This window comes from Mus musculus, chromosome 10 (assembly GCF_000001635.26).
Source record: "Mus musculus strain C57BL/6J chromosome 10, GRCm38.p6 C57BL/6J".
NCBI classification, from domain to species: domain Eukaryota; kingdom Metazoa; phylum Chordata; class Mammalia; order Rodentia; family Muridae; genus Mus; species Mus musculus.
The window spans coordinates 41,558,515-41,584,691 of NC_000076.6; the positions used below are offsets into that span (position 1 = coordinate 41,558,515).

Below are 26,177 nucleotides of genomic sequence, written 5' to 3' on the forward strand. Positions count from 1 at the left end.
ACAAAGCAAGACAGAAGCCATCTGGGAAAACTCCAAACTCCGCATCACCATGTCTGATGTATCTCCAACTCCTTTCATCTTTATTGACCACTGTTGGCAAATCTGGCATTCAGCAGCAACAAACTTTGTTCTCTTGGGCTGATTCCACTCCCTGCTAGCAGCTTTCCTTGGCAGGTATTCCACAGCTCTGACATCTCTTAAAGTCTTAGGGTATACAAGGAAACTTCAACTTTATAGCTTCTTGTTTCAGAGTCTGGGATCCACACATGATCTTCTAGGCTCCTCCAAGGGGCTGGTGTCACTTCTCCAGCTCTGCCCTCTGTAGCACTCTAAGCTCAGGTTGATCCACTCCATTGCTGCTGCTGTTCTTGGTGATCATCCCATTGTACCAACATCTCCAATATGCGGGGGTCTTTCCCTGAAATTAGGCTTCTCCAATAGCCTCTCATAGGCTACCTTCATGGTGCCAAGCCTCAACTAATTTGTATGACCCCTTCAATTCTGGGCTGTCGACAGCAACTGAGGCTACACTTCCCTCAGGCATTCCATAGCCTCTCACTGTGCCAAGCCTCAGCTGCCTCCATGACCCCTTTATATCTTTAAAAAAAAAAAAAGTACCACCTGAGTGACTTTTACAGATCACCAAGTCCCACTGCCAGAGCCAGGTCTGTCTTTGGAACACAGCTTCTTTGTGCTCTCAGAAGATACTTCCCAGAAGATGTCACCTCAGTGATGCTGGTCTCTTCTTAATCACTGCTAATTTCTTAGCTCTAACTAACCAGCATCAATTGTCCAAGTAGTCCCTTCTCCTCTTGACTATAAAGCCAGAGCCACATGACCGAAGCTGCCAAGTTTTGCTGCTTGCTGTAATTGGAACATGACCCCCTTGTTACTACATTTCCACCAGCTTTCTGTTAACTCCTTTACTGTCTAAGCTTGGAACTTGCTCTGTAGACTGAGCCTGGATCCCGAGAACTGCATGGTTCTGTCTCCTGAGTGCTGAGATTAAAGGCTTGTACCACCATGCCTGGACTTCACCTAGAACTTGCTCTGTCCCAGGTTGTCTTTGAACTCATAGATCTGCTTGCTTTGTCTCCTGGGATTAAAGGTGTATATCACCAAGCTTGGGCCTAAGCTTTTCATGGCTAATATTTCTCAAGATCCATATCAAAAGCCAGTGTCATCCCATGTCAGAATCTGAATTAAAAGTCTTTATCTTCTAGCCTCAAAATCTGGATCATAGGAGTACTCTCCATTTCTGGATTGTAGTTCATTCCAAATTAAAAGTCAAAATGAAAACAATAACAAGGTAATAATGCCTAACATAATATAGAACTATTCCTTGTACAACTGTAAACACACAAACAATAAGCCTAGCTGGGTGGGATCTTGCCCCGTAGTCACCACTGCCTTAGTCTGTTTATCTCCTTGAACACAGGATTCAGTTCCATTGCACTTCCTGGTGCTTTTTAAAAAATACTTGAACCATACATTTTGTATTTCTTCTTCTTAGCTTACTATGCTTGATCAAAACACACTTCATGAGAGCAAACCAAAGTTTATGCTGGATATTGCTGAGACAGACTATTCTGTCTGTCTGAGCAGTGCGGTAAAAAGCAGGTACATTGTTCACCAAAACATCATAAGAATGATCTGCAGAGTTCAAATCACCCTCAGCATCAGTGTCTCCTATATTTCTACTAGGATGACTCAATAAGTCCCAAGTAACTTTAATTTTTCAATGCCTACTTTTAATAATGGGTTTTAAACACTTTAGCCTCTCTTTTAGCCCACCACTCTCCAGAGGTAGTAGAAAAGAAAGGTTATAGGGGAAATAGACCTGTTTGGAGCAAATCTTAATTGCAATGCCAGGAAATCAGTAATTCAGTTTACAGGTCAGCAATGACAACTCACTTGCAAATACTTCACAAATATACCAGCAGTCAAGTTCAGTAGAGTGGGGATAGCAAACACGAATCAGCAGTGGTGGTATGATCTAGCAGAGACCGTCAGCCCTCAGCTGAATTGGCATGAGTCAGCAGGAGGTATTGGGGGCTATCAGGCACACCAGGAGAAGTTCTCTTCTGTGTCTTTCAGTGAATCGAAGATTATCGAAGACTCAAGACCAGGAAGTGCTGCATAGCTAGCTCTCCAAGCAAGCCCTTTTTACAGTCTGTTGAGTCCTATTTTATACTCTCTCCAAACATCACATGTCCCCCACAGGTCTTGTCTCAGCATGTGAGTCTGACTTAGCAAGACTCCAGCTGAGTCTGTATCATCTGACATCACTCTGCCAATCAGCCCGAGTCCCCGGAAGTGGTAGGAAGCTTCTTGGTGTTTCTCTCTATGGAATCACAACAAACGGAGCTCATCCATGCAAGGGAAGGCGAACCAATACAAGGGTGTTGTTAGGGAAGAATCCTTCATCACGTGTCCAAGAAAAAAACCCAATGGACAGAAATGGTGGGGGGCACCAATGGCCCTCAGGTTTGGCATAAGAACATCTCTCCTCACCCCACTCAGATTTTCTTTGTCTGGTGACTCTGGGGCCTCCATGCCCACAAGCTCTCTCCTTTGCACTTCTCTGGGCACCTACCTGCTCCTTCTGGCTAAGCTTCTGCCTGGTATGCTGCAGGATATGCTCATAACACATGGAGTAGGTCTCAAAGTTGCTGCGTTCTCGAGCCATCACGTCACAGCCCAGGGAGAGGATGCAGGCTTCAAGGTGCTCCCTCCGGAAAGTGATCTGAAAGGAGAATGATGTGTCTCCCAGCAGCTCCACGGGGCCTCTGGCCAGCCACTCAAGCAAGGGCTTGGGGAACACGTTGCTTTGGCTCATTGACACATTTTCATTTCCCCTCAACACTGAACCCTTGACTGGCGATGCCTCTCTTAGTTCTGCTCTGGACCTTTGCAGAGCCAGGGACAAGAGAAGAAATGGAGGATAGTCATGTGTCTCAATCATTAACAGTTATAAGTCAGAGCAACAAACTATTAGAATGTTAGATTTAGTTCTGCTTTCAAAGAAGATAAACGAGATGGCTGGGTTTGAACTTATGTCCAGAAACTACTGTATGGAGTTCTATGTGAAGTATGGAGACAAAGCAAGAGCAGCCCCCCCCCCCCACCCAGTCAGAATCCACAGTGTGATCCCCACTTCTTACTTCAGGACCCTCACATGCCTGAACAGTACTCTTTACCTTGTCCATCCTAATTCCACCTGGCCCTCTCCCTACATGGCTACCTCTTGGTCTCCACCACACCAGGGGTATTCATATCACGGCTGAGGTCTATGCTCACTCTGGGGAACACAGAGGGACGAGACACAAATAGATCATCGGTTCTCAAGCTGTGAACTGCAACTCTTTCAACAGGGGCCACCTAAGGCCATTGGAATGCACAGATATTTATATTATGACTCATAACAGTAGCAAGATTACAGTTATGGAGTAGCAATAAAAACAATTTTATGGTTGGGGGGTCAGCAATACAGGAGGGGCTGTATTAAAGGATCGCCACATTAGGAGCAGTACCGTGTTCTACTAGAACTGCTGGCCTAGACGGACGCCTAGGGTTCTGAGTGGACATGTTCCTATGTCCCAGGCTATAGGAGGGCCGAATGGGGCACTTTCTGAAGCATCGGGCATCTTGCTCTGTTCTAAAGCATATGGCTCTCTTCCCTCAACACTTCCTGCAGAAGACTTGGCACACTCCATGAAAGGACAGAGGAAAGAGCCCCCCCACCCCCCCACAGCAGCTTAGACTTAGGCTCTAGAGAGAACTGAGAGCCAGTCTGGGAAAGGCAGGACCCATAAGTCTGCCCTAACTTTATCCCACTGCTGTGATAAAACGCCAAGCAAAGGTAACTCTTGGAGGCAAGGAATCCCACAGTTTACACATCTAGGTGACAATCCAGCACTGAAGGAAGTCAGGGCGGGGTGCTGAGCAGGGATTCAATGCAGAACACAGAGGAGCAAAGCTTGGTAGAGCGAGGGAGCTCTGGCCCCACTCTCCTGATGGCCCATGCTTGGTTACCATTTTTATGTAGGTCAGGATCACAGGCCGAAGGATGGCACTGCCAGCAGGCCAAAGTAATGAAGGCAATTCCTCAATGGGGGCCTCTCTTCTCCTGTAACCCTAGTTTCTGTCAAATTAGCAAAAAAACCAGCCAGCACTGTGTCTGTGGAAGCAAGTACAGGTGTGTCCCCTGTGTAGACATCAGTGCCTGGATGGGTATCTGAGGTCGTGGGAGAATCATGTCCGAGCTGCGACCTGCAATCTTACATGGGCCTTCTCTGTGACAATTTCAGGATAAACCCAGATAGCTCCCTACTTACAGGCTGCTTGCTGCAGAAACCAGGCTATTCTTGGGATCTGCCATGGTCCCCTGGCTCTGATCCCCTGGCTCTGATCAAGGCACTGTTCTGTCAGTATGACTTTGTTACTAAATTGACCTTCAGAGAAACCCCACAGTGGATTTTTCGAATTGTGTAGGAACTAGGAAAGATGGTGACAGGGAGGGGACCTAGCACAGAGGAAGGTCTACAGAAGCAGACTCGGTATTCCTGCAGGGAGAACATTCTTTACAGTTCTAGGCCTTCTGACCCGGAAACAATCCTGTGAATTTATCTTTAGGGAATATTATGGTTTGGATCTAAAATGGTCCTGAAAGATCACATGCTAAAGGCTTGGTCCCTGGCTATGGACTCTGGTGGGGTATAACTGTATTCTTGAGGGTTGAGACTTCATCAGAGTATTATTGACTCATTGATGAAGTCGGGCTTGATGGCATTATTCCGAAGTTATGGAAGCTAAGATGTGAACCTTAGATGGAGGAATAGGTCTCAGGGGCTGGGCCCTTGGAGGAATCAGTCTTGCCTCAGGCTCCTTATTCTGTTTCTTTGCTTCCTGGTTGACTGGAGGGGATCTGCTTTCCCCTGCTATGTGCTTCCTCCACATTTCTGTTGTGCCACAGTCCCAAGAGCAACCAAGCCAGCTGACGTGAACCCCTGAAACCATGAATTAAAAGAAAACCACCACCCCTTCAAGTTACTCTGAGAATTGTGTCACAGTGGAGATATGAAAACACAATGAAGTCATACACAGTTTATGTAAACATCTTAATGTGCTGTCTAGTAGGAGAAAAACGAAATCAGCCTCAAGTGGCTTAATCAGGGAAATGAGTTAAATCTCCCTGGTTCGTCTATAGGAAGCAATACTAACAACTATGTATAATATAAACATATTATACATATCTATCTCTACATGTATCTATAGCACCTTTATCTCTATCTCTACATTCCTACACACACACACACACACAGTGTTTTTTATTTTATTTTATGTATTATGTCTGGCATATATACATATATATATATACACACACACACATATACATACACATACACACACACACACACACACACACACACACACACACACACACACATATAGCACTTGTGTGACTGGTGCCTACACAAGAGGTCAGAAGGTGTTGACATCTGGAACTGGAATTGCAGGTAGGAGATTGTGAACTACCATGAGGATGCTGGGAATCAAGCCCAGGTCTTTTAAAAGAGAAGCCAGGGTTCTGACTCACTGAGCCACGTCTTTAGCCTCATGTAAAGAGATTTATATGATCACCTTTTAAAAGTAGGTCATAAAGGAAGGGGGCCATAAGACTGCACAGTGGGAAAAGGTGCTGGCCAACAAGCCTGGTGACTTGAACTTGACACTTGAACTTACCCACAATTCACACTGTAGAAGGAGAGAACCAGCTCCCACAAGGTGTCTGCTGACCTCTACATGTGTGCTTTGGTGCACATGTGCATGCATATGCACGCACTCGCGCACACACACTAAACAATTAATTAATTAATTAATAATGTAAAAATGACACATAAAAAATAAATAATGTAAAATGTCACACAAGATATGTTACTTTATAAAGCACATGAGTGGAAAATGGTTAATAAAGTTTAAAAAGAAATGTTACTAAAATAATAGGAGAGATTACTAGTGAGTGGTAAAATTACGAGTGTGTGTTTTAAAGTATCATACTTCTATTTTCTTTTATAGATTTTATTCTTATTTTCATGAGAATGAGTGTCTTGCTTGCATGCATGCATGCATGTGCACTACTTGTGTGCCTGGTGCCTGCAGAGGCCAAAAGAGAGTGTTAGATCCCTTGGAACTAGAGTTACAGATGGTTGTGACCCTCCAAATAGTTGCTGGGAATTGAACCTGGGTCCTATGGAAAAGAAGCCAGTGCTCTTAACCACGGAGCCATTTCACCAGCCCATAGTTCTATTTTCTAATATAATAGAATCACAGTTTGTACACGTAATTAAGGTAAACGTTACATAAAGGATATATACTAAAAGTTACGTTTTCAGAAAGGCATCGCTTGTACCAGCCTGGCAGGATGTAACGAAGATTGGTCCATGGAATCTGAGGACAACTTCTGCTTGTGAGAGGGAACCAGCTACCAGCAGGTAGAAGACCAGAGTCCTGGGATTCATCCTCCAGTGTCGCTCTTAGATAAGGGCCCCTTCGCGGGGTGGGGTAAAGCAGGTCACACTGACCCTGCCTCCGTCTGACTCTTCTGACCCTTTGGACGGATCATCACCAGGAAGCTATTGGCGCAACACCAGGATGCACAAGCTCCCTTTGGAAAGGGCTTAGTAATAGCAAAGGGAAGAATTTTCTAGTTTGACTGTTGAAAGCCTCAAGCCATGAGAAGCCATAGCCAGGGTGATTAGTGAGGGTGTGGCCAGTGACCTCACCTCAGGCCTCGCTGGAAGCCCTCCCGGGGGGTGACTCATCCCTTACTGGCCAGGCAATCTTTCCTGGAGTGAGCACAAGTCAACAAGGCCTCCATTAACGCTATAGCAATCACCTTTCACATTAACTTCCTGCCACCAGAGCCCCTGAAGATGTGGCCATCTGCCATGGGCTTCCTCACCAGCAGGGGTTTTTCTTAGCAGGAATAAGGAGCCCCTGGAGAATTTGGATGACACCACGGAGGGGGGAGGGGGGGGCGGTTGCCTGAGCTCTATCCTTAAGCCCTTCTCCAAAGGAGCTGGAGAAGTTTCGCTGCTTCCTTCTCCCAGGAGGCTCCACAGGGGCAAGAGCAGTTGGGCAGGAGCTTGGAGCTCTCAGCTCAAGTACCGTGCTTCCTGAGGCTCTGAGACTGGGGTGGAGGAAGAGGTATTCTCTCGTGAGCAGGGGCCTGGTGGGGCGTGTCTAAAATGGGTCCCATGATGGGCGCTGTGGCTGGCAGGTTAGGAAGAAAGGTTCAGGTCTCCTTTACACACTGCCCTCGGACTTCCCGAGCATGCGAAGCATAAGAAGCCACTTGTAGAGCAGATGCTCCACCCTCGACCCTCAGGCGCTCCCACAGACGCTTACCTGCACTGCTCCCTTTCAGGGTCACTGCAGAGGTCCCTCCCACCTGTGTAAAGAGGTAGCTCGACCAGGTTTCACCCTCCCACTTCCCCCACACTGGTCCAGATTTTCCCAGTAAGCACCACTGCCTTCTCAGGACTGCTCCGTGGCAGCATTTACCTCTGAGCCTGGACTGTTCCATGGCGGCATTTACACCTGAGCTAACTACACTAACAGTGTTGGCTGGGGGATTACACTAACAGTGTTGGCTGGGGGAACAGAAGATTGCTCTGGGCAATGATTGTTCAAGAGAGCCAGTCTTGGGTGAGGCTTGATGGGTGCCAGGGCTTATTATGTGTGCCATGGTTTTATAGGAGTGGCCCACCACACCGACACCATTTGTTTTGTATCAGGCACAAAGTATTTTGGAGGTTTCTAAAACACCAATTTTGTTGGTGAGCGCCTATTTACTCTGAGACTGACACCCAAGAGTTGCACACAGGGACACTCAGCTCCTAGCTCTATGCCCTGCTCCTACATGCTCCCTCCCCACCCCCACTCTCTACTCACGCTCTGCTGTGCCTTCCCCTGCCTGTCTTCATGTTGCCAGCTCCTCTTGTGTTTCAAGATGTGGCCCCAACAACACCTCTATCAGGCCTTCATGTGCCCTCTACTCATAAATAGATACATGTATTTTTTTTTTAGCTTTCTTTTTAATAGACTCCATCTCTGTCTCAAGGGAAAAAAATATTAGCACCAGTGGTGGATGGAGACTGGTTTACTAGAAACTGGGAAAAGACTGGACAACGACATGAGTTTTTAAAGAAAGACTGCCAGGTTGACCTGATTTTCTCAGGAAATAGAGCAGCAGGATGCTCGAGAACCGGAAGAGCATGCTGGAAGAGCATGGCTGTGTGGCAGAATAACTGCGTGCTCCAGGCCCATGTCTTTGGCAGCTGCACAGCCTGGGAGGTCTAGTGTGGCAGCTTGGGGACTTGGGATTTGTCCTGACTTCACAGCTACTAATGACTTAAACAAGGATGCTTAGAGCTCAGAGCATCAAGAGGCTAAAGAATGGCCCAAACTGACCAAGAAGACAGATGGTGGGACAGTACAGTGTCCGAGGACAACATGTGTGAGCAGACAACATGCGTGAGCAGACAACAGGTGAGCAGAGGCTGGCGTCTCCAAGGTCTCCAAGCACTTCCTGAGCTGCAGATACACCTGATAGAGATTTGCCCCGCCTGCAAATCCTACTTTCCTTCCTACAAGATGTTATCCTTAGCTGGGTGTGGTGACACACGCCTATGACCTAGCAGCTGGGAAATAGAAGCAGGAGGATGGTAGAGTTGGTGACCTCAAAGTGAAAACAACATTCCGTGCCCTGCCAAAAATCAAAGATCCTTATCCTCAGCGATGGGCTGAGCAACAGTGTGCAGCTCGTGTGTGTGTGTGTGTGTGTGTGTGTGTGTGTGTGTGTGTGTGTGTGTGTATGGTGCTTTTATATATATATATATATATATATATATATATAATGCTCACACACACACACACACACACACACATATATATATGAGCAGGAATTCATACATACATACAGATGTATATATGTGTGTATATATACACACACACACTTACACACACACATCACAAAACTTATTCTTTTAACTGTCATCAAATACAGAACAGTGGCAGCATCATGACCACATGACAAATCTCTTTCCATCTCACAAAATAAAACCAGTACCCACTGAATACTAATTTGCCCTTTCTGTCCCCACCCATGGAAACCACCATCCCACCTTTTTTCTCTGAGAGTCTTCAGGGAACCTGAGAAATATCAAATTCAGGATCCTTACACTCGTTTTACTCTGCATCATGGCTCATTGTGTGGCACCGTGTGGCAGAATGGCCTTTCTTTTTTGTTTTTGAGGATTAATACACTATTTTTATTTGTGCATACTATTTTTATTTATGTGTGTATGCCGGCACGGGTTCATGTACACCACTGAAAGCAAACATATTTGTAAGCCGCCCAGTGTTGGGGACTGCTGCGAGAGCAGCAAGCACTCTTCATTCCTGAGCCATCTCCAATCTTTAAAGCAAGGCACAGTGGGTTTTGATTTAAGGCCCCTGCCCCTGGGAGATGGGGCCTCTCATCAGCACACACAGTGATGCTTCAGTGTAAATGAACACCGAGTAAGTATATGACTACATCTGTATCTGGGGGAAACGGATCTCCAACCACACTTGAGAATCCTCTACCTCATAACTAAGGGTTAAAATGTTTAATGTAAAAATTATGGGAACATTTCCAAAAACTTAAGAAAAATGTAAACCTGAAGAAAACAATATCCACCCAAAATTGAGCACATTTTTCCAAAACAGATTTTTTTTTAAGTTTTAAATTTCATTTATTTATTTACTAACTTAAAAAAAAAAAAAAAGAAAAGAAATACAGTCTTTCTTTCTGTGTAGTCCAGGCTAGTTTGGAGTTCTTGTCTCCTTTCCTCTAACTAACTGACGAATGTGTGTAAGTTTGTACGTGGAGGTCAGAGGGCAACCTGCTGGAGTCTGTTTTCTCCTTCCACTGTGTGGGTTCTGGGGATCAAACTCAGGTCACCAATCTTGGCAGCAAGCCCCTTTACTTACTCAGCCATCTCACTGCTCCCTGGGGTGGAACTCATTTTCCTCCCTTTTCATTGCGTGTGTGTGTGTGTGTGTGTGTGTGTCTGTGTGTGTCTGTGTGTGTCTGTGTGTGTCTGTGTGTGTGTGTGTGTCTGTGTTTGCATATGCATGTGAGCATGCCATGGTGTTTGTGTGTGGGTTTGATGGAACAATGTTCATGAGTTGGTTGTCCACTTTCACCATGGGACCCACAGATGGAACTCAGGTCACCCACACTTGGCTGCAAGCACCTTTACTCACTGATCCATCTTACTGGCCCCCTGGCCTGGAACTTTTAGTCTACCTGCCTGAGCCTCCCGAGTGCTAGGATTACAAGTGTGTACCACTGTGCCTAGCAGGACAGATTTTCTTCTTTTTTTTTTTTTTATTGTAATAGTTGCATGGAGATGATTTGTCTGTCAAGCACTTATTAATGAATGACCCTGAGCCTGGTGTCCAAGCATGAATGTGTGCTCCCTCATGCCGCCTTCTCAGACATAAGAGTCATTCAAAATGAATTCTTTCAATTTTAGCAACTGCTTCCTGCCAAGGGTAAATACTGTTAAACACTACATTTTAGGGTGGTAAAGAGCTCAGATAGCTTTTCTGATATACACAAATGTAAAATTATTGGTGCTACTTCTGCTGTGGAGGAAATGTGGGGGGGGGAATGAAATGCTACTCTTTGATGCTGTTAGCCTGTTACTAGCTTTTCCCCCTCAAACTGTACACTTCAAAAATATTTCCTACGCTGGGCAGTGGTGGTGCAGGCCTTTAATCCCAGCACTTGGGAGGCAGAGGCAGGCGGGTTTCTGAGTTCAAGGCCAGCCTGGTCTACAGCATGAGTTCCAGGACAGCCAGGGCTACACAGAGAAACCCTGTCTCGCAAAACCAAAAACAAACAAACAAAAAGTTCCTAGTTCAGTGTATCATAGGCCTTTTTCATTTTTCTCTCTTTAACTTTTTTATACTAACAAATCAACAACCGGAAATGTTACTTTAAAAAAATTTAACCCATTCAAAAGTTTCAAGTTTGTCTTTAAACATTTGACCACATTTTTTGACTAGCCAATGTTCATTTCCCGATTACTCCAAAATGGACAGACATTGGGCTTTTTCATACTAAAATGGTAGTGCGCAGCGGTCTTTTGGGGTTCAGCCTCAGGAGTCACATCCTTAGGGAGAGTAAGAGCGGACCAGGGAGTGTGTTAAGTGACGGCCTTCCTCCCTGGGTTTCTGACAAAGGGAACCACAGCCTTCATTTTGAATGCCTACCTTGGGCCCATCATCTTGGGAATCCTCCATCAGTCTCTGTACAAATCTCTCAACTATCTGGGGTCTCATAACTGAAAAGTTTTCTTTCATGACTTGGTGTTTCCAACGATCTAGGAAAAATAAGAACAGATCAGTGTGACATCATAAAACACAGACTGCCACTAAGGGCGATACTCCACAGCTCCCGAGGGATGCACAACGAGTCTTCCACCGTGAAACTCCCATAAGGAAAGTTGGGGTGGGGGTGGGGTGGGAGGGCAGTCAGGACATAGAACCCTCTGGAACAGGACTGAAGGGAGATCTCTAGCAAAGTTCTTAACAAAAAAGGCTTTGGGGATGCCCTCCTGAAAGCCAGTGAATGATACTGTTGCTGTGGAGAACACCCTGAAGGAAAGGGCACGTTGCCCTTGACCTTCCCTTGACCTTCCCTGCATCCTCATCAATAGCCTGTATCTGTGATCATTTCAGTCTAACACAGCCTCAGAACGAAGCAAAGAGCATCATGGCTGATGCATAGGAGATGAGGCACACGTGACCTTACTCAGAGCAATGTTATTTACGGTGGCAGAAGCTACTGGAAATGTAGCTGCCCGTCATCTGGGATCATTTTCAATTATGGCCACCCTTCCAACAGAGTAGTACACAACTGTTCACAGGAAGAAACTCTTCCAATGTTGATGGAAAAGTTTGATGGTGTGGTAGTTTGAATATGCTTGGCCTATGGGAAGCGGCACTATTAGGAGATATGGACTTGTGGAGGAAGTGTGTCACTGTAGGGGTGGGCTTTGAGGTTCTATGCTTAAGTTCCACCCAGAGAAAAAGGGAGAGACCCTCTGCCTGCAGAGGAGTCTCCTCTTGCTTGCCTTCAGATCAAGATGTAGAACTCTCAGCTCCTGCCATGCTTCCCACCATGGTGATAATGAACTGAACCTGTAAGCCAGCCCCAATTAAATGTTGTTCTTTATAAGAGTTGCCTTGGTCATGTTGTCTCTTCACAGCATCAGAAACCCTAACTAAGACAAATGGTATTGATCCAATGGCAAGGTGTAGGTTAGTAAGTGGGAATGGCAAGGTATAGAACCGTGAATATCAAAGAGGAGCCGACTTAGAGCAGTGACAACAGGACTTTCCCCTTCTTTCTGCTCCGTCCTCCTTTCCCTGTTCCTGGACTGCTCACAGCAGTGCAGCCTCTGCCCTGTTTTATAAAGCCCCTCCTCCTGATTCTCCGCTCACATCCATCAATCACCTCATTTCTTTGCACCCTTTCATTGTAAAATTCCCAGAAAGCAATGCCATCTCTCAAATCTACTTTCCTGGTTTGCACTTCCACAAGTTTGGGGAAACTGGTTTTGTTTTAAATAACCACAACTTCCTCCAAAACCAGTGGCCTGACTCGCCTACCCGATTCATAACCTCCCCTGTTGGGGATACTTCCCTCTTGTGGCTCCCTTCTTCTCACACTCCCTGTGCCCCAGGACTCAGCCTCTGCCTAAGAACTCACTCTGTGCATTTATACATTCGCTTTACTGTCTCAACCTCTCAAAGTTGATTTACAGCAATCATCATCTCAAGTTTAGATGAACAACATCTTTTTATTTTAAAGATCACATAAAACTTAATTTATGCACAATAAAGTCAGTGTCTCCTCCCTAAATGGCTCCATCTACAGTTTGCCCCATGTCAAAGGTAGATCTTCCATCTTTCCAATTATTCCAACCCCCCGGGGTCACGATGGCTGCTCTTTTTTTCTCACATTCTGCATTATATCTGATCTATCACTGCTGCTTCTAAAGATGTCCAACATCTGACCACATACATTTCTCTGCTTCTAATTTTAGCTGGGAGGAAGCTGGAGAGATGGTACTGAGGTCATGTGCTTGCCTTGCAAGCAAAGGACCTGAGTTCTATACTTAGAGCACACCTATAAAGGACGGTAGGGTGTGGTAACAGATCTGTAAGCCCATTGCTGGGGAGACCAAGACAAGCAGACCCCCTGGGCTCACTGGCCAGTGAGCTTACCCGGTTGGTGAGCTCCAAGTAGTGAGGGACCATTTCAACAAACAGGTGGGTGATTTCTGGAGAACAACACTTAAGGCTGTTCCCTATCCTCCACATGCATGTGCACACATACCACATGCATACACACACACACACATTTAAAATAAAACATAAGCCATCTATCCTGGGCCTAAGGAATCTCAGGGAGAGCTGTGGGTGTGTGGAAGAAGACAAACCCACTGCCTCTCTTCTGTCGAGTGCACCAGCGAGTTCCCTGCCTGTTGTGGCTTCTCCTTCCCCTTAGATGAGAGTGTCTGCCACACCCTCCAATTCTGATGGGATGATCAGCACACAAGAGCAAGTGTCCATTACCACTGTTCAGAAATGGCTGCATCTCTACGTTTTCTAGACTGCTATTGGACCAGAAGTCTTGATTCTGAAAATGGGACTCCACATTTCTTCTATAGATGGCTACTTTGCATAATAGAACGATAAATCAAAGTTCACAGGATGCTTAGGGTTTTAATAAGCCTAAGCTTTGATGAAACAGATAGAGCTCATAATTGTCATGGAAAATGTTTCAGACGCGAGTTTGGCTGCCTTTGCTGGTACTGTGGGCAGGGAGGCCCACGGAGGTGCTGAGTCTGACACATGCTTCTAGCTTGGGACCAGTCTGGGGTTTATTTCTGGCTCCAGCTAAGGAGAAACCTTTTCCTGGAAGACTTTTCAGCTCTCTCTCTCTCTCCTTGCACATGAGTTCAAATTAAGATACACAGCTGGACTTACTGGCTGGAGTCAGGGAGAGAGGAAGTCAACCAAGAAATTCCTGGCAAAGATGAGTCCACCTCTACATCTGTTCTTAGTGCATGTGTGTGGCCATGGCCCCTTCAACAGGCAAAGTATCACGAGAGGGGTATGTTTTTTTTTCTCTCTCTCGGTCTATCTCTCTCTTTCTGTATTTGTGCACATATGTGTATATGTAAAGTGCACAGTATGTGTGCATGCTTGTGTGTCTGTATCTCTGTCTTTGTGTGTGTGTGTGCTTGTGTGCATATATGTATGTATGTAATGTGCACACTGTGTGTGAGTGTGTGGGTGTGAATGCAGGTCAGAGGAGAGGTCAGAGGACAGCCTCAGGCGTTGGCCCTTGCCTTGCCTTGTGTTTGAACCAGGATCTTTGCTTGGTTTTAGCCCAGGTTAACCTTTGGATTCACCCCCATCTTTGTGGGGACACGCGAGGATTCCTGCCCCAGCATCCAGCTTTCCGTGGTTCTGGGAATTCCTGTTTGTGTGGCAAGCACTTCACCCACTCAGCTGTCTCTCCAGCCTGGAGCCACAGTTTTACAGATGATGGGGTGGGAGGTGGGAGGCAGTGGCCCTGTGGTTACATTACAACCTTTTTCTCTATCGAGTGCCCTTTGACTAAAGGAGAGCTTGGTTTCTAGCTGGCCAGATCACTTCCCTTTCCCTGAAACTCTTAGCTCGAAGCACTGTACTTCCCCCACTGGTTCTCTGGATCTCAGTGGTCCCTGGGTCGGAACCCAAGAGGGAAGTGAAAGCTGAAGTCTCACAGCTGCCGGGCAGGCAGAGGTGTTCCCCTCCCCCAAAGCCAGGGGCCCCAGGGAGTGGGAAGCTTGAAAGAAGGCACAGTGAGCCGAGCTGACCTGTCCTCCTGTGATGTTTCGATCTCCTACTCCCAATACTAGTTTCCCAAGCTGCACTATTTTCTGGACAGGGTAAGCAGTGACCATGCAGGAAAGGTTCAGGGTCTCCATTAGGGGGAAACATTCCACACTTACCAGGATGGTCGCTACAAACTGTCAGCTTGACAGAATCCAGAATCCTCTAGGAGACAATAAGGAAGTCTCTAGACTACGAGGTGAGAAAACCCACTCTAAATGTGGGCAGCAACACTGGGTGGCAGCATCCCATGGACTGCGACCCCATCTCTCTCTCTCTCTCTCTCTCTCCCTCTCCCTCTCTCTCTCTCTCTCTGTTTCTGTGTGTGTGTCTGTCTCTGTCTCTCTGTATGTGTATCTCTCTGTGTCTCTTTCTGACTCTATTCTATCTTCATCTGCCTCTCTGTCTCTGCCTATCTCTGTCTTTGTGTCTCTGTCTCTGTCTTTCTCTGTGCCTGTCTCTGTCTCTGTCAGTCTTTCTCTGTCTCTCTGTCTGTCTCTGTCTGTCTTTCTCTGTCTCTGTCTGTCTCTGTCTGTCTTTCTCTGTCTCTGTCTGTCTGTCTTCCCTCCCTGACTAGGTGCTATGTCCCTGCTGTCAGGTCATCACACTATGAGGGACTGCGGCCTCCACCTGTGAGTCAAAAGAAACCTACTTTTCCTTGAGTTGTGGGGCATTTTGTCAGAAGAAAAAAGTAACTCAGGCACTTATTTTGACATAAAACACTTTAGGCTATCCAATATGTTATCTGAAACTGCAACATGTTATCCAATATTGCAGTTTTAGAGCTCAGAGGCTTAGGAAGGGCAAGTTCAAGGACAGCTTGGACTACATAGTAAGAGTCTGTCTCAACAAAAGGAAAAACTTAGGCAGTGCTGTTGGGGTTTGGGGATGTAGTTCAGTGGGAGAGCACTTGCCTGACATGCACAAAGTCTGAGGTTCAATTCATGGTCTTGGAAAGGAAAAGACTAATAGTTAAATAATTAAACAAAAATATTATAAAATATATATGTTATATATAATTATAAAAAATTAAATAAAAAACAAAGTAGAGCCTGTTTTCAAAGGATAGATACGATCTGTATTTTATTTCATTTAAAATACACAAGTCTACAAATATTTGCTAGTAGTCTCATGTAGAGTACAGGACTTTGCACATGGCCACTCCAGCCTGGCTGGATTGCTGGATCATCTCTCCTCTGTAAATATGACTTGGTTCCGTGGCTCACTCTCGGCTCCATAGTCTGTATGGTTTGACAGCTGTATACTGTAGAGTGTATGGATAACAGTTTCTACGTGTATTTATTGTAGCAAAGAATAGATGGTTGAGGTTTGCTCTGTTGCTATGTATTGTAATACTAGGTGTGGGCCCCCAAGGCCTTGTTGCCCCTGAGACAAGAGAGTCCTCACATAGGCCCAAGTGACCCTATGTGATCTTGCCCCCAAGTTATTTCTGAAAGATGCCTACAGCCTATAGCTGGCAGAATTGAGATCCGGCAGGGCTTGGGGTTTCCTGGCTCAGGCTCAGGTCAGAGAAGAACCATGGGTTAGGAGTCAAGAAAGCACTGCCATGAGGGCTGGATTCTATAGGGAAGGACAGCTGGAGGAAGGGCAGCCCAGCCTCTGGGCTGGAGACTTCAGCATAGTGGGTAGGGTCTGCCAGCCAGTCCCTGTAACGGGTAGGGACTGGGGGATGCTGGGAGAACCTGAGTGGCCACCATCCACTCTGATATGTTAATGGGCATCTCAGCCATTTGTCCCAGGTTTGAGACCCAACACATACTTTGCTGGTTGCTGGCTGCTGGCTTCCTTCCCCAAAGTATGAGCCGTGCATGTATAAATGCATCCATACATCCATGCATCCATCCGTCCATGCACATGTATGCATAGTAGTATGTATGTATATATATTTCACTTTGGAGACTGTTGGCCTTATAATTGTTAAGTGAAAATTAGAAAATCAGTTTAAAAATCAATTTAATGCCAAAGTGTCAAAGGTAAAGGTGACAGGCCTCTCTGAATTCAGGGAGTCTGTGTCTAGCACAGAAAGCTCCAGGCTGAACCAGGATGTCTGCAGCCATTGCTAGCCCAGGGGAGGAGGAGGAGCAACCACAGCTATCAAGAGCCAGTACCCGGACCAGGTGTGGCTGCTGTCTTCACAGGCTTCCTGACAAGCTGGAGACCATAAATAAAAGAGTAAGTTCCAAAGACAGAGTGGAAAGGAGACAGAGAAAAAGTTTTCCAGGGTTTGGGGTGTGTGTGTGTGTGTGTGTGTGTGTGTGTGTGTGTGTGTGTGTGTGTGCAGAGGTTGACATTCACTCTCTACCTTATATTGTGAGCCACAGACCCTGAGCAGGCTGCCCACACTGAGTTCCAGGGCTCATCCTGTCTACACTGCTAGTGCTGAATTACAGTCATGCCTGGCTTTTTACATGGGACTCTGAACTCGGGTCCTATGTGCTTATGTGGCAAGCATTCCACTGACTAAGCCATTTCTGCTCCCCCGACCCCTCCAGTTCTCCTTTGGCAGGAACACAGGGGAATCCTGGTGAGGCCAACAGTGAAAGCAAAAAGCCTGAGGGAAAAGCCTGGAACCTCTGCTGACTCTACTGGGTCACTCCACTTCTCTCTCCGATCCTAACCGCCTCTGAGAAGCCACCAGTGCCAGGCGAGCCACGATGTCAAAGCTGACACCAACAGCTGTTCTCTGGAGAAGCCGCTGCCTCTGTGCCCATTAGGGCTGCAGTGAACTGTGGGGTGGGTAGAAATTGTAATGCCTGAGAATTACAGTGGTACCAATTCCACAGACTAAACCGAAGTAACACCTTCCTTCACAGCTACCCTGACACAAAGTGGGGACCTGCTTGCTTGCATTAGGGAACTCAGCTAACCCAGACCTTCATACTGACACATGCCCTCGCAGACCAAAGGCCAAAACCAAAATAAAACGGAAGAGTGGTAAGAGTGGTAATTACTGCACCATGCGGTACTGGATTTATTTTAGTGTGTGTGTGTGTGTGTGTGTGTGTGTGTGTGTGTGTGTGTGTAAGTGTGTGTCTGGTATGTGGAGGACTGAATCCAGGTCTGGCACATGCTAGGCAAACATCCTGAGTCATATTCCCAGAAGCACATTGTTTTAAATTCTTGTAAGGATAGAATCCAAACAGGGATCTAACTAGAACCAGTCAATACACTCTAGCCAGCATGATTTACCAATGTCAGCTTGACCACAGGGCAGAATAACTCCACTCTGCTCCTCTCCTTCCCTCCCACACTGGCCCTTTACACGGGCTCTTGGGCTCTCGGGCTCTCGGGAAGCCCAGCTTCCCTTGGTGGTTGCACCTGCTCAGGGCTTGTGCCTTTTGTGCTAGGACTCAGAAGGGAGCAACCTGGATGTCAGACACAGCCCAAACAAGGAAGCTTTGTATCTTGCATCTTGTGTTCCAGAACTGAAGCCCTGTCACGTTCTATTCTCTGATGGCGTGTGCAGCTCACACAGGGCACAGTCTTCTTCCAGAAGCCCTGTTTGTGGAACTCAGTGACTTGAGAGTCCTAATAAAATGATACACTTGGGAGGGAAAGAAAGGTATGGTCTTAAGTGAGGACGAGGTTATAATCAACACGCTGGTGGCCGTAGATGGCCTCCTCTCAGAGGAAAACCCAATTTGCTCCAGTTCTGCCCTAGCTCAGAGGTTCTGGATCTTTCTGGAGGATTGCTAGGAATTATGAATAAATATTTGATGGTCTTCATAATCCACAGAACCTGCTGCAATAAAAATTCAGGGCCAACTTGTTCAAAAATGCAGAAGAAAGTATCTATGCAAGTTCTAAATAGAAGGTCTTTTCCTCACTTCCAAAGTCTCTCTCTTACCCTGCTGTGTGTCTTCTGGCTGTAATCTTACATTCTCTTTGGGGTGGACCCTAGGAAACCCTCAAATGTACCCATGGCTCCACCCATAGCCCCATCCACGGCTCCACTCACAACCCCACTCATGGTTCAGAGCAAGTATGTGGGAGCCCCAGCCGCCGCCAGACCCAGATACCACATCTTGGCCAGGAGGTAAAACCTGAGCCAAGCATCTTCCAGCTGAAGCAGGACAATGGTGTGAGGCCAGCCTGGGCCACACAGTGAGACTTTGCAAACAAAAATCAAACACACACAAAGCCTTTTTTGTTGTTGTTTTGGGTTTTTGTTGTTGTTGTTGTTGTTTTGTTTTTTTGGAGACAGGGTTTCTCTGTATAGCCCTGGCTGTCCTGGAACTCACTCTGTAGACCAGGCTGGCCTCAAACTCAGAAATCTGCCTCTGCCTCCCAAGTGCTGGGATTAAAGGCATGCACCACCACCACCCGGCTCACACAAAGCCTTCTAAGTGGAAAGAAATATACTAAGTATAAGTAGTATTTCTCTCTAGGTCAAGGGTGTAAAAGGATTCTTTCCTATGAATTGCTTGCTTTTGTAGTGCTGGGGATCAAAACAAGGGTCCTGCATTTACTCTGTATGTGCCCTGGATGCACTCTACCACTGAAATCCTTATTTTATTGTGATGTGTGTGTGTGTGTGTATGTGTGTGTGTATGCACATGTGTGTATGAGTCTTTGTGTGTGCGCACACGCGTGTGTGAATGTGCATGTGCACTAGCCTGGAATTCATTATAAAACTCAGACTGGCCTCAAACTCATGGCAGTCCTACCTTAGCCTCCCCAATGTGAGGATTACAGGTGTAAGCCACTGCCATTGTCTACGGTGAGTATGGACCCATGGGTAATATGTGAGTCAGGATAGAGGGGCACAGGAGAAGGGGAAGGCACCCCTCACTCTAGAGTCTGCTTCAAGCTTCTAACCAGTCAAGAATTCAGAATTTCAGGAGCTGGGGAGAGATGCCTCAGTAGTTCAAAGCACTTACTTCTCTTTTAGAGGACCCAAGTTCATCTCCCAGCATCCCAGCATAAACTTAAAAAGAATCTCAGCACAACTGGCAAAATGTACTGGGAAGGTTCCGAACACAGGGACAATATTCCTCTTCTATAGAGAAGAATGTCAGAACAGAATGTCAGAGCATGATTGAGAACTAAGCCCATGTGACCTTGCAGTGTAGCCTTACACTTTTTCCAGGTTTTCTGAGAATCTCATAAAACAAGACTAATTCATCGTTAGAGACATCAGCTCTCTTCCTGCAACCCTTGAACCTAGGGTTTTACCCTAGCAGCCATGACCCTAGTCAGCCTTTGTTCATGCTTGGGTTGTCAACCCTTTAAGACAGTGGTTCAGAGAGCAGTGCACATAATGACTGCAGGACTCTGAACAGTGACAATCTCTCCCAGAGATTCACAGCCATGCTCTCTTTGTTATCTCCATTCTAAATAGGATAAACTTCTCTTAATAAACACCAACACTGTTTTATACTGGCTCATCCTGAAATTCTGTTCCCTAGAGAAGCCGAGCCTCTGCCTCTAACTGAGCACCAGTCCCTGAAAGATCAGGGAGCCCTTCAGGCCTGTGGAGGTAGCATGGGATAGTACCTGTCCCACTAGCACAGACAGTTTGCATTCTGAAAAACAATGTTTACTTTCCAAGGAGTAGAACAAACATGCATTACCTGTTGGGAGGGTAGACTCCTCCTTGGACTTTTCTGATAGAAACAGTGTCATCTCTCTATTAACTTTTCTCAATACTTCTTGGATCATGTGAATTTCTAAACTTTCCAGAAGTTTCTGAAGCTGGAATATACATAGGTTGAGAGTCACACTCCAGTTCATTTGAGTACTCCACTCCCAAGAGCCATACCTGCCCAGGGGCTTTGGGTTCACCCTCCCCCTCCGTTCCATTCTCTGGGAAGAATGCCTTTTGGGACCATAAGTTCTACCCCAGGATCAATATATCTCTTTGCAGACCAACTTTTTTTTTTTTCATGGCCCTCATCCTGATCAATAAATTATACTCCTTCTTACTATAGTCTATTATATTGCAAAGTATTCCATGTCCCAAGTGACCTCATGCCTTTTGGTGATCTCTAAATGATACCAGGAATCTCATAAGCTGTTACTTTAATAAGTCTGAAAGCCAATTTACACACCAAGGATGATCTCATGAGAAGACTTAAAAGCTGACACATAACAAGAGATGCTGCTTCAACAGCTACAAGCCTTGCTCCACCCATGATGCTTGTGGGAGGAGCAGAGGTGGCCAGAAGAACAGGCTCAGGAGCATAAGCAATGTTCTTGGACCCCTGAGGCACATATGGCACTAACACAGACATTTCCCATTGTTCAGTGGCTTCTATGCTGGGAAGCCAGAGGCCCTGGGTCCCATGATCAAGCTGAGCAATGATGAGCGAATATTACTCAGCACACCCAAGCCAGTGTGAAACTATACTTTCTTTTTCTGGGAAAAGCCTCTTCAAAATGCTATGTTCAGTATTTCGCTTTCCGGTGGATGGGCACAGGTTGGATTTTATATTTTAGATATTATTAGTTATATGGTTTGTTGTGTTCCTTATAATGCAGCGTATCTATCAGTTTGAGGAGAATGAAAACAGGAAGACTCTAGACTTGCAGAATGGAGAAGTTCAGGGCAGTTCCCCCATAACTCAAGCCCCATATACCTTTAAGAACCCCCCTCCTCCACCCCACCTTGAAGAAAACACCTTTTGTGTTTACTGCAGTTTTCCATGCCAGTGTCACAAGGCAGACTGAAGAGAGCCCTGTACCTGCTGAGTTTTTATTTCAATTTCTGAGGCTCCCTTTGGGGGAAGGATAGATTGGCTTCTTAGCATAAGTTCTTCAAATTCATCTTCTTTGCCCATCTGCCTGGCTAGAGCTTTCATGCTGGGGTAGAGAATCTCAGCTCTATCCAAGAAAAGAGACAGAAATCAGGGAATAAACATATTTTCTTCTCATTCAGATTCTCTGTCAGTCATTTTCGGTTTCCTGTCATCCAAACCCTTTATAGACACACCAACAATTAAAACGCCACTCCTTTGGTCAATATTAAATCCTGAGGCCTTTTTCTGTTGAGTACATATAACTTTTGTCTTTGTGCTTCAAGTTGTTGGCAACTCTTCTCATTTTGTAGTTAACAGAGAACCTGGCCTCAGTAACTTCCGGGACAGGCAATTCTGAATGTGTCAAAGCCAAGGTCGTTGAGGTCTCCGGAGTGGGCCCCAGCTGGAACAGGCAAATGGGAAGAGCAATATGCCTTTCCTGTCAGCTAAGTCCTCCTAGATGCCACCCTGTGGATGTAAGGCCCTTAAGTCATGTGTGCCATGTCACCCTCTGGCTGTAACACCTCAAGCATTGAGGCTCAGCAGTGGGGTTGGGGGTGACCCCAACTGTAGAGCAGGCATCCTGTGAGCTAAAAAGCTCACAATCACTATCAAGTAACTTGGTAAGTGTAGGTTCCAAGCAACAGACTCTGGGGGATTTGTGGTAAACAGGACAATTCAGTGGAGCCTAGCTCTTCCCACAGCTAACAGGGAATAGCTTTTCCTCAAAGCACTGTTGTGGCGAAAGTTTCTGTCATCTGACCAATTGAGCTAGCTGTCACCAGAGTCCTAAAATGGAATCTCTCTCAGTGAAAGGGGAGGACCCTGGAACCCTAGGCTCTACCCACTGATGTGGAATTCCATCCCAGCAGTTACTCACTCGTAGAGCTCTGAGAACTGTCTATGCAGCAAGGCAGAGTTGATGTCCTGCCCTCGAAGCTTGAATCGGCCCCAGTGTTCCTTCAGCACTTCCAGACGCTTCCACAAGATGAGGAAGGATTTCAGCAGAGACAGGGACATCACTACATCACATTGGCCCTCCAGCAAAGCAGAGGCCTTTGGGTGACTTTCCAATTGATTTGGGTAGAGTCCTGGCAGTTTGGACCAGTCTGGCTGAAAATATGACAGAAATCCTTTATCAATTGTGGCTCAAGATGGGATAAGTTTTTATATGTAGCCCATGCAAAATGACATCCAGGAGAAACTATTTTCTGGCCTGCACCATTTGTAGGAAAAAATAAAACAACCCAAATGGCTGAATATCCTTGCTGACCAGACAGGGTAGAAACAGCTGTCTCAGCTTCCTATGTGCGATTTGAACCATTGGTCTTTATATTTTATTTTTAGCTTTTGAAGACAAGGTCTGATGTAGCTGGCCTCCAACTAATTCCATAGCCAAGGACAACCCTGAACACTTGAGGTCCATCTTCCATCTCCTAAGTGTTAGGATTACAAGTGTGAGACGCCACACTTGGCTTTGAATCTCTACCTTCCAAAACCCAGAATATTTCTTAAGGAAAAAAAAAAAAAGATAGGGAGGGAGGCAAGGAAGAAAATAGAGAAAGTGCATAGCTGATACTGGAAAGACAGTTCAGCAGTGAAGAGTTGCTCTTCCAGAGGACCTGGGTTCAATTCCCAGCACTCCTGTCAGATGGCTGGCAACTTCTTCTAACTCCAGCTCAGTGGATCTGCCACCCTCTCCTGACCACCATAACTGACCACCCCTGAACATAAGGTGGCACCCCCCCCCCACATACACACACATATAAATAAAAATAAATCTTTAAAAAAAAAGGGAGGGTAGGTAGTTCAGTGGCCAAGAGCACGTGTTGCTTTCATAGAAGACCTGGCTCTGGTCCCCAGCACCCACAAGACAGCTCATGAGACCATTGTAACTCCAGTTCCAGGGAGTGACTTCCCTGGCCACCAGGTACATACAACCATGCAGATAAACACTCAAACACATAAAATAAAATAATAAATCGTTAAAATGGTGTGTGTGTGTAAGAGAGAGAGAGACAGAGAGACAGAGAGACAGAAACAGAGAGACAGAGAGACAGAAACAGAGAAAAGAAAGACGTTAAACATACTTGAGACTGAAGTCGTCCCTACCCTCTAGTCTATGGTGGAGCTGTAAGGTAACTTTTCTTTGGAGAGTAGAGTTTACCCATCTTATGAATCAGAAAGCAGAACTCGGTTTTACCTGCCTGGCTGACAACTGCTTATAACTCCAGTTCAGGGAATCAGATCTCTATCCTTTAGAAGTAGCATGGAGAACCTTTATTTTGAATTTACTATTCACTGCTCACATTTACTTCAATTAATTCCTTGAGACAGGGTCTCGGTAGCCCCGAATGTTCTGGCGCTCCCTTTGTAACTCAGACTGGTTGCAAATGTGCCAGTCCTCCTGCCTCAGCCTGCAGTTTTAAAATTAGAATTTGTTTATTTGCTCACTGATGCTCTCCTTAAGTATTTGTCCTAGTGCTTGTGAAGAAAACAGCATTTGTGAGTGCTAGGAAGTCCTGGGCCACCCAGAGCTCAAAAGACACAGGGAGGGGGTGAGGGTGAGGGGGTGAGTTCACCTGGGGGGGGCTGCGAGGGGGGATGGGGGTGAGTTCAGCTGGGGCAGAGGAGGGGGCAGGGGGAGGATGGGGGTGAGTTCAGCTGGGGGGGGCGGGGGAGGATGGGGTGAGTTCAGCTGGGGGAGGGGATGGGGGTGAGTGCAGCTGCTTTCTGGCTGTGTCTCCTTTTTCTACAAGCCAGATGACAAACTCTGTGGCCTTGAGCACTCAGGCTGCAGAACCTTAGACACTCAGCTTTCCCGACTGGAAACTGGAAGAGCAACCTGGTGTAATTGGACCCTACATCCGTGTTATTCACACAGCTAAAGGAGGGCCTGTCTGCCAGACAAAGAAAGGGTTGGTCAGAGAGAGTCAGGGAAGCACGAGTCAGCCACAGACAGCTACAGCCCCTCAGCCGTGCAGCCTTCTTGGCAATCTTAGCCTGTGGACTTCCAGATGTCTTTTTCTTTTCCCTTTTTTAATCAGAACCCTTTTATCAAATGAAGTCTGAACAATCAAAGCCAAGAACAGTGGCATAGAACAGGCAACCTGCAAAATATATGATTGGTCCCCACTGTCTTAGAGGAAACTTGAGCCTTCCTGGGCTGCAATTGCAAAGACTCTGGGTCAATCTCTCCCCTTATATTTTAGGAGACCATGGCCCCGAGGTCATGGTACATGAAGCATGGCTGCCATGGACACTGGCTTGGCTCACAGGCAGTGCAGACTCTAGTGTCTTCTGCTCCCTATAAATAGCTAAATATGCCTAGATGAAACGAGATCCCAAGGGCTAGCAGATGCAGCTCACGTGCGTCTTACCACCCTCAGCAGCACACACCCACAAAGTAAAACCAACTAAGGTAAAAAGCATTGACTCGGATTTCCTTCTTAATCTGGTATTAAAGGTAGCCACGTCTACATATTTTATTTTTATAAGCTTTATTTAAAAGGAAAACTTGGAAATTAAAAAAAAAATTCACACACCAATATTAGCCAGGCTCAAAGTCTGTGCACCTCGATGAATTTCTGTGCAGTTAGAATGGCCATTAGGAAGCCCTGGCACTTCAGCCTGAGTTTCACGCTTTCACTAACTGAATAGTTTATGCACTAATCCAGTATGGTGAGGGCTAAGCATAGAAACCCTGTCTTGAAAAACCAAAGGGAGGAAGAAGATTTGTTTTTATTTTTAATTATGTGTCTGTGTGGAGGCCAGAGGTGCTGGGTTACAGACAGTTGTGAGCTTCCTGACGTGGGTCCTCTAGAAGGGCAGCACGTGTTCTTAGCTACTGAGCCATCTCTCCGCCTTATATCAAAACACTTTAAAAGACAGAAAGTGGGCTAGTAGACAGGATAAAGGATAATGCAGAGGGAACTAGAGAGATGACTCAGGAGTTAGGAACACTGCCTGCTCTTGCAAAGGACCAGGATTAAGCTCCCAGCACCCACACAGCAGCTTATAGCTGTCTGTAACTCCAGGTCCAGGGGATCTGATGTCCTCTCCTGGCCACTCTGGGCACCAGGCACACATATGGTCCACGTGCACACACGTAGGCAAAAGTCATATGTACAAAATCAAATAGATCCTTTTGTAAAATGCTTGTAGGCGGCAAGTAAGGGGTGAAGCAAGGCAGGGGGCAGCTCACCCAGAACAAGGCCAGAGACCAGCAACTGACAGCCCAGGGGCCCAGAAGACTTCCTGGCCTTGGTGCCATTTGATGCACACCTAACTTTGCCAATGATCCCTCAGGGTGAAGCATCCAATTAAGCTGCATTAATTTAGATGACATGTCTACGCCCTTCCTGCCCCTACTGCCTGACCTGAAATAGACCTGTGAATCAGTTTTAGCCAAGA

At 46.2% G+C, this 26,177-nt stretch overlaps 1 protein-coding gene and 1 long non-coding RNA gene across 13 annotated transcripts in view; one reads left to right on the forward strand and one right to left on the reverse strand.

Moving 5' to 3' along the window:
* Positions 1-26,177, reverse strand: part of Ccdc162 (coiled-coil domain containing 162) — a 177,677-nt gene that overhangs the window by 19,671 nt on the left and 131,829 nt on the right. For 9 of the 12 annotated variants that reach the window (XR_871443.3, XR_003948818.1, XM_011243230.3 and 6 more), the window contains 5 exons: positions 22,645-22,877; positions 21,711-21,849; positions 20,601-20,721; positions 11,329-11,438; positions 2,597-2,746 (listed from right to left, as the gene is read on the reverse strand). Coding sequence is in view for 9 of the 12 variants with exons in the window: in XM_011243230.3 (XP_011241532.1) it covers positions 2,597-2,746; positions 11,329-11,438; positions 20,601-20,721; positions 21,711-21,849; positions 22,645-22,877 (753 nt within the window). In the remaining 3 variants the exon portion in view is untranslated. Of the gene's footprint in view, positions 1-1,458; positions 2,910-11,328; positions 11,439-20,600; positions 20,722-21,710; positions 21,850-21,894; positions 22,168-22,644; positions 22,878-26,177 lie in introns of those variants that run through there. The other 3 variants (XM_006512905.4, XM_006512907.4, XR_001779633.2) reach the window with 3 other exon arrangements.
* Positions 9,502-17,962, forward strand: 5730435O14Rik (RIKEN cDNA 5730435O14 gene). The gene is made up of 4 exons (NR_045341.1): positions 9,502-9,585; positions 17,030-17,199; positions 17,520-17,760; positions 17,841-17,962. It is a non-coding gene; the product is annotated as an RIKEN cDNA 5730435O14 gene (long non-coding RNA).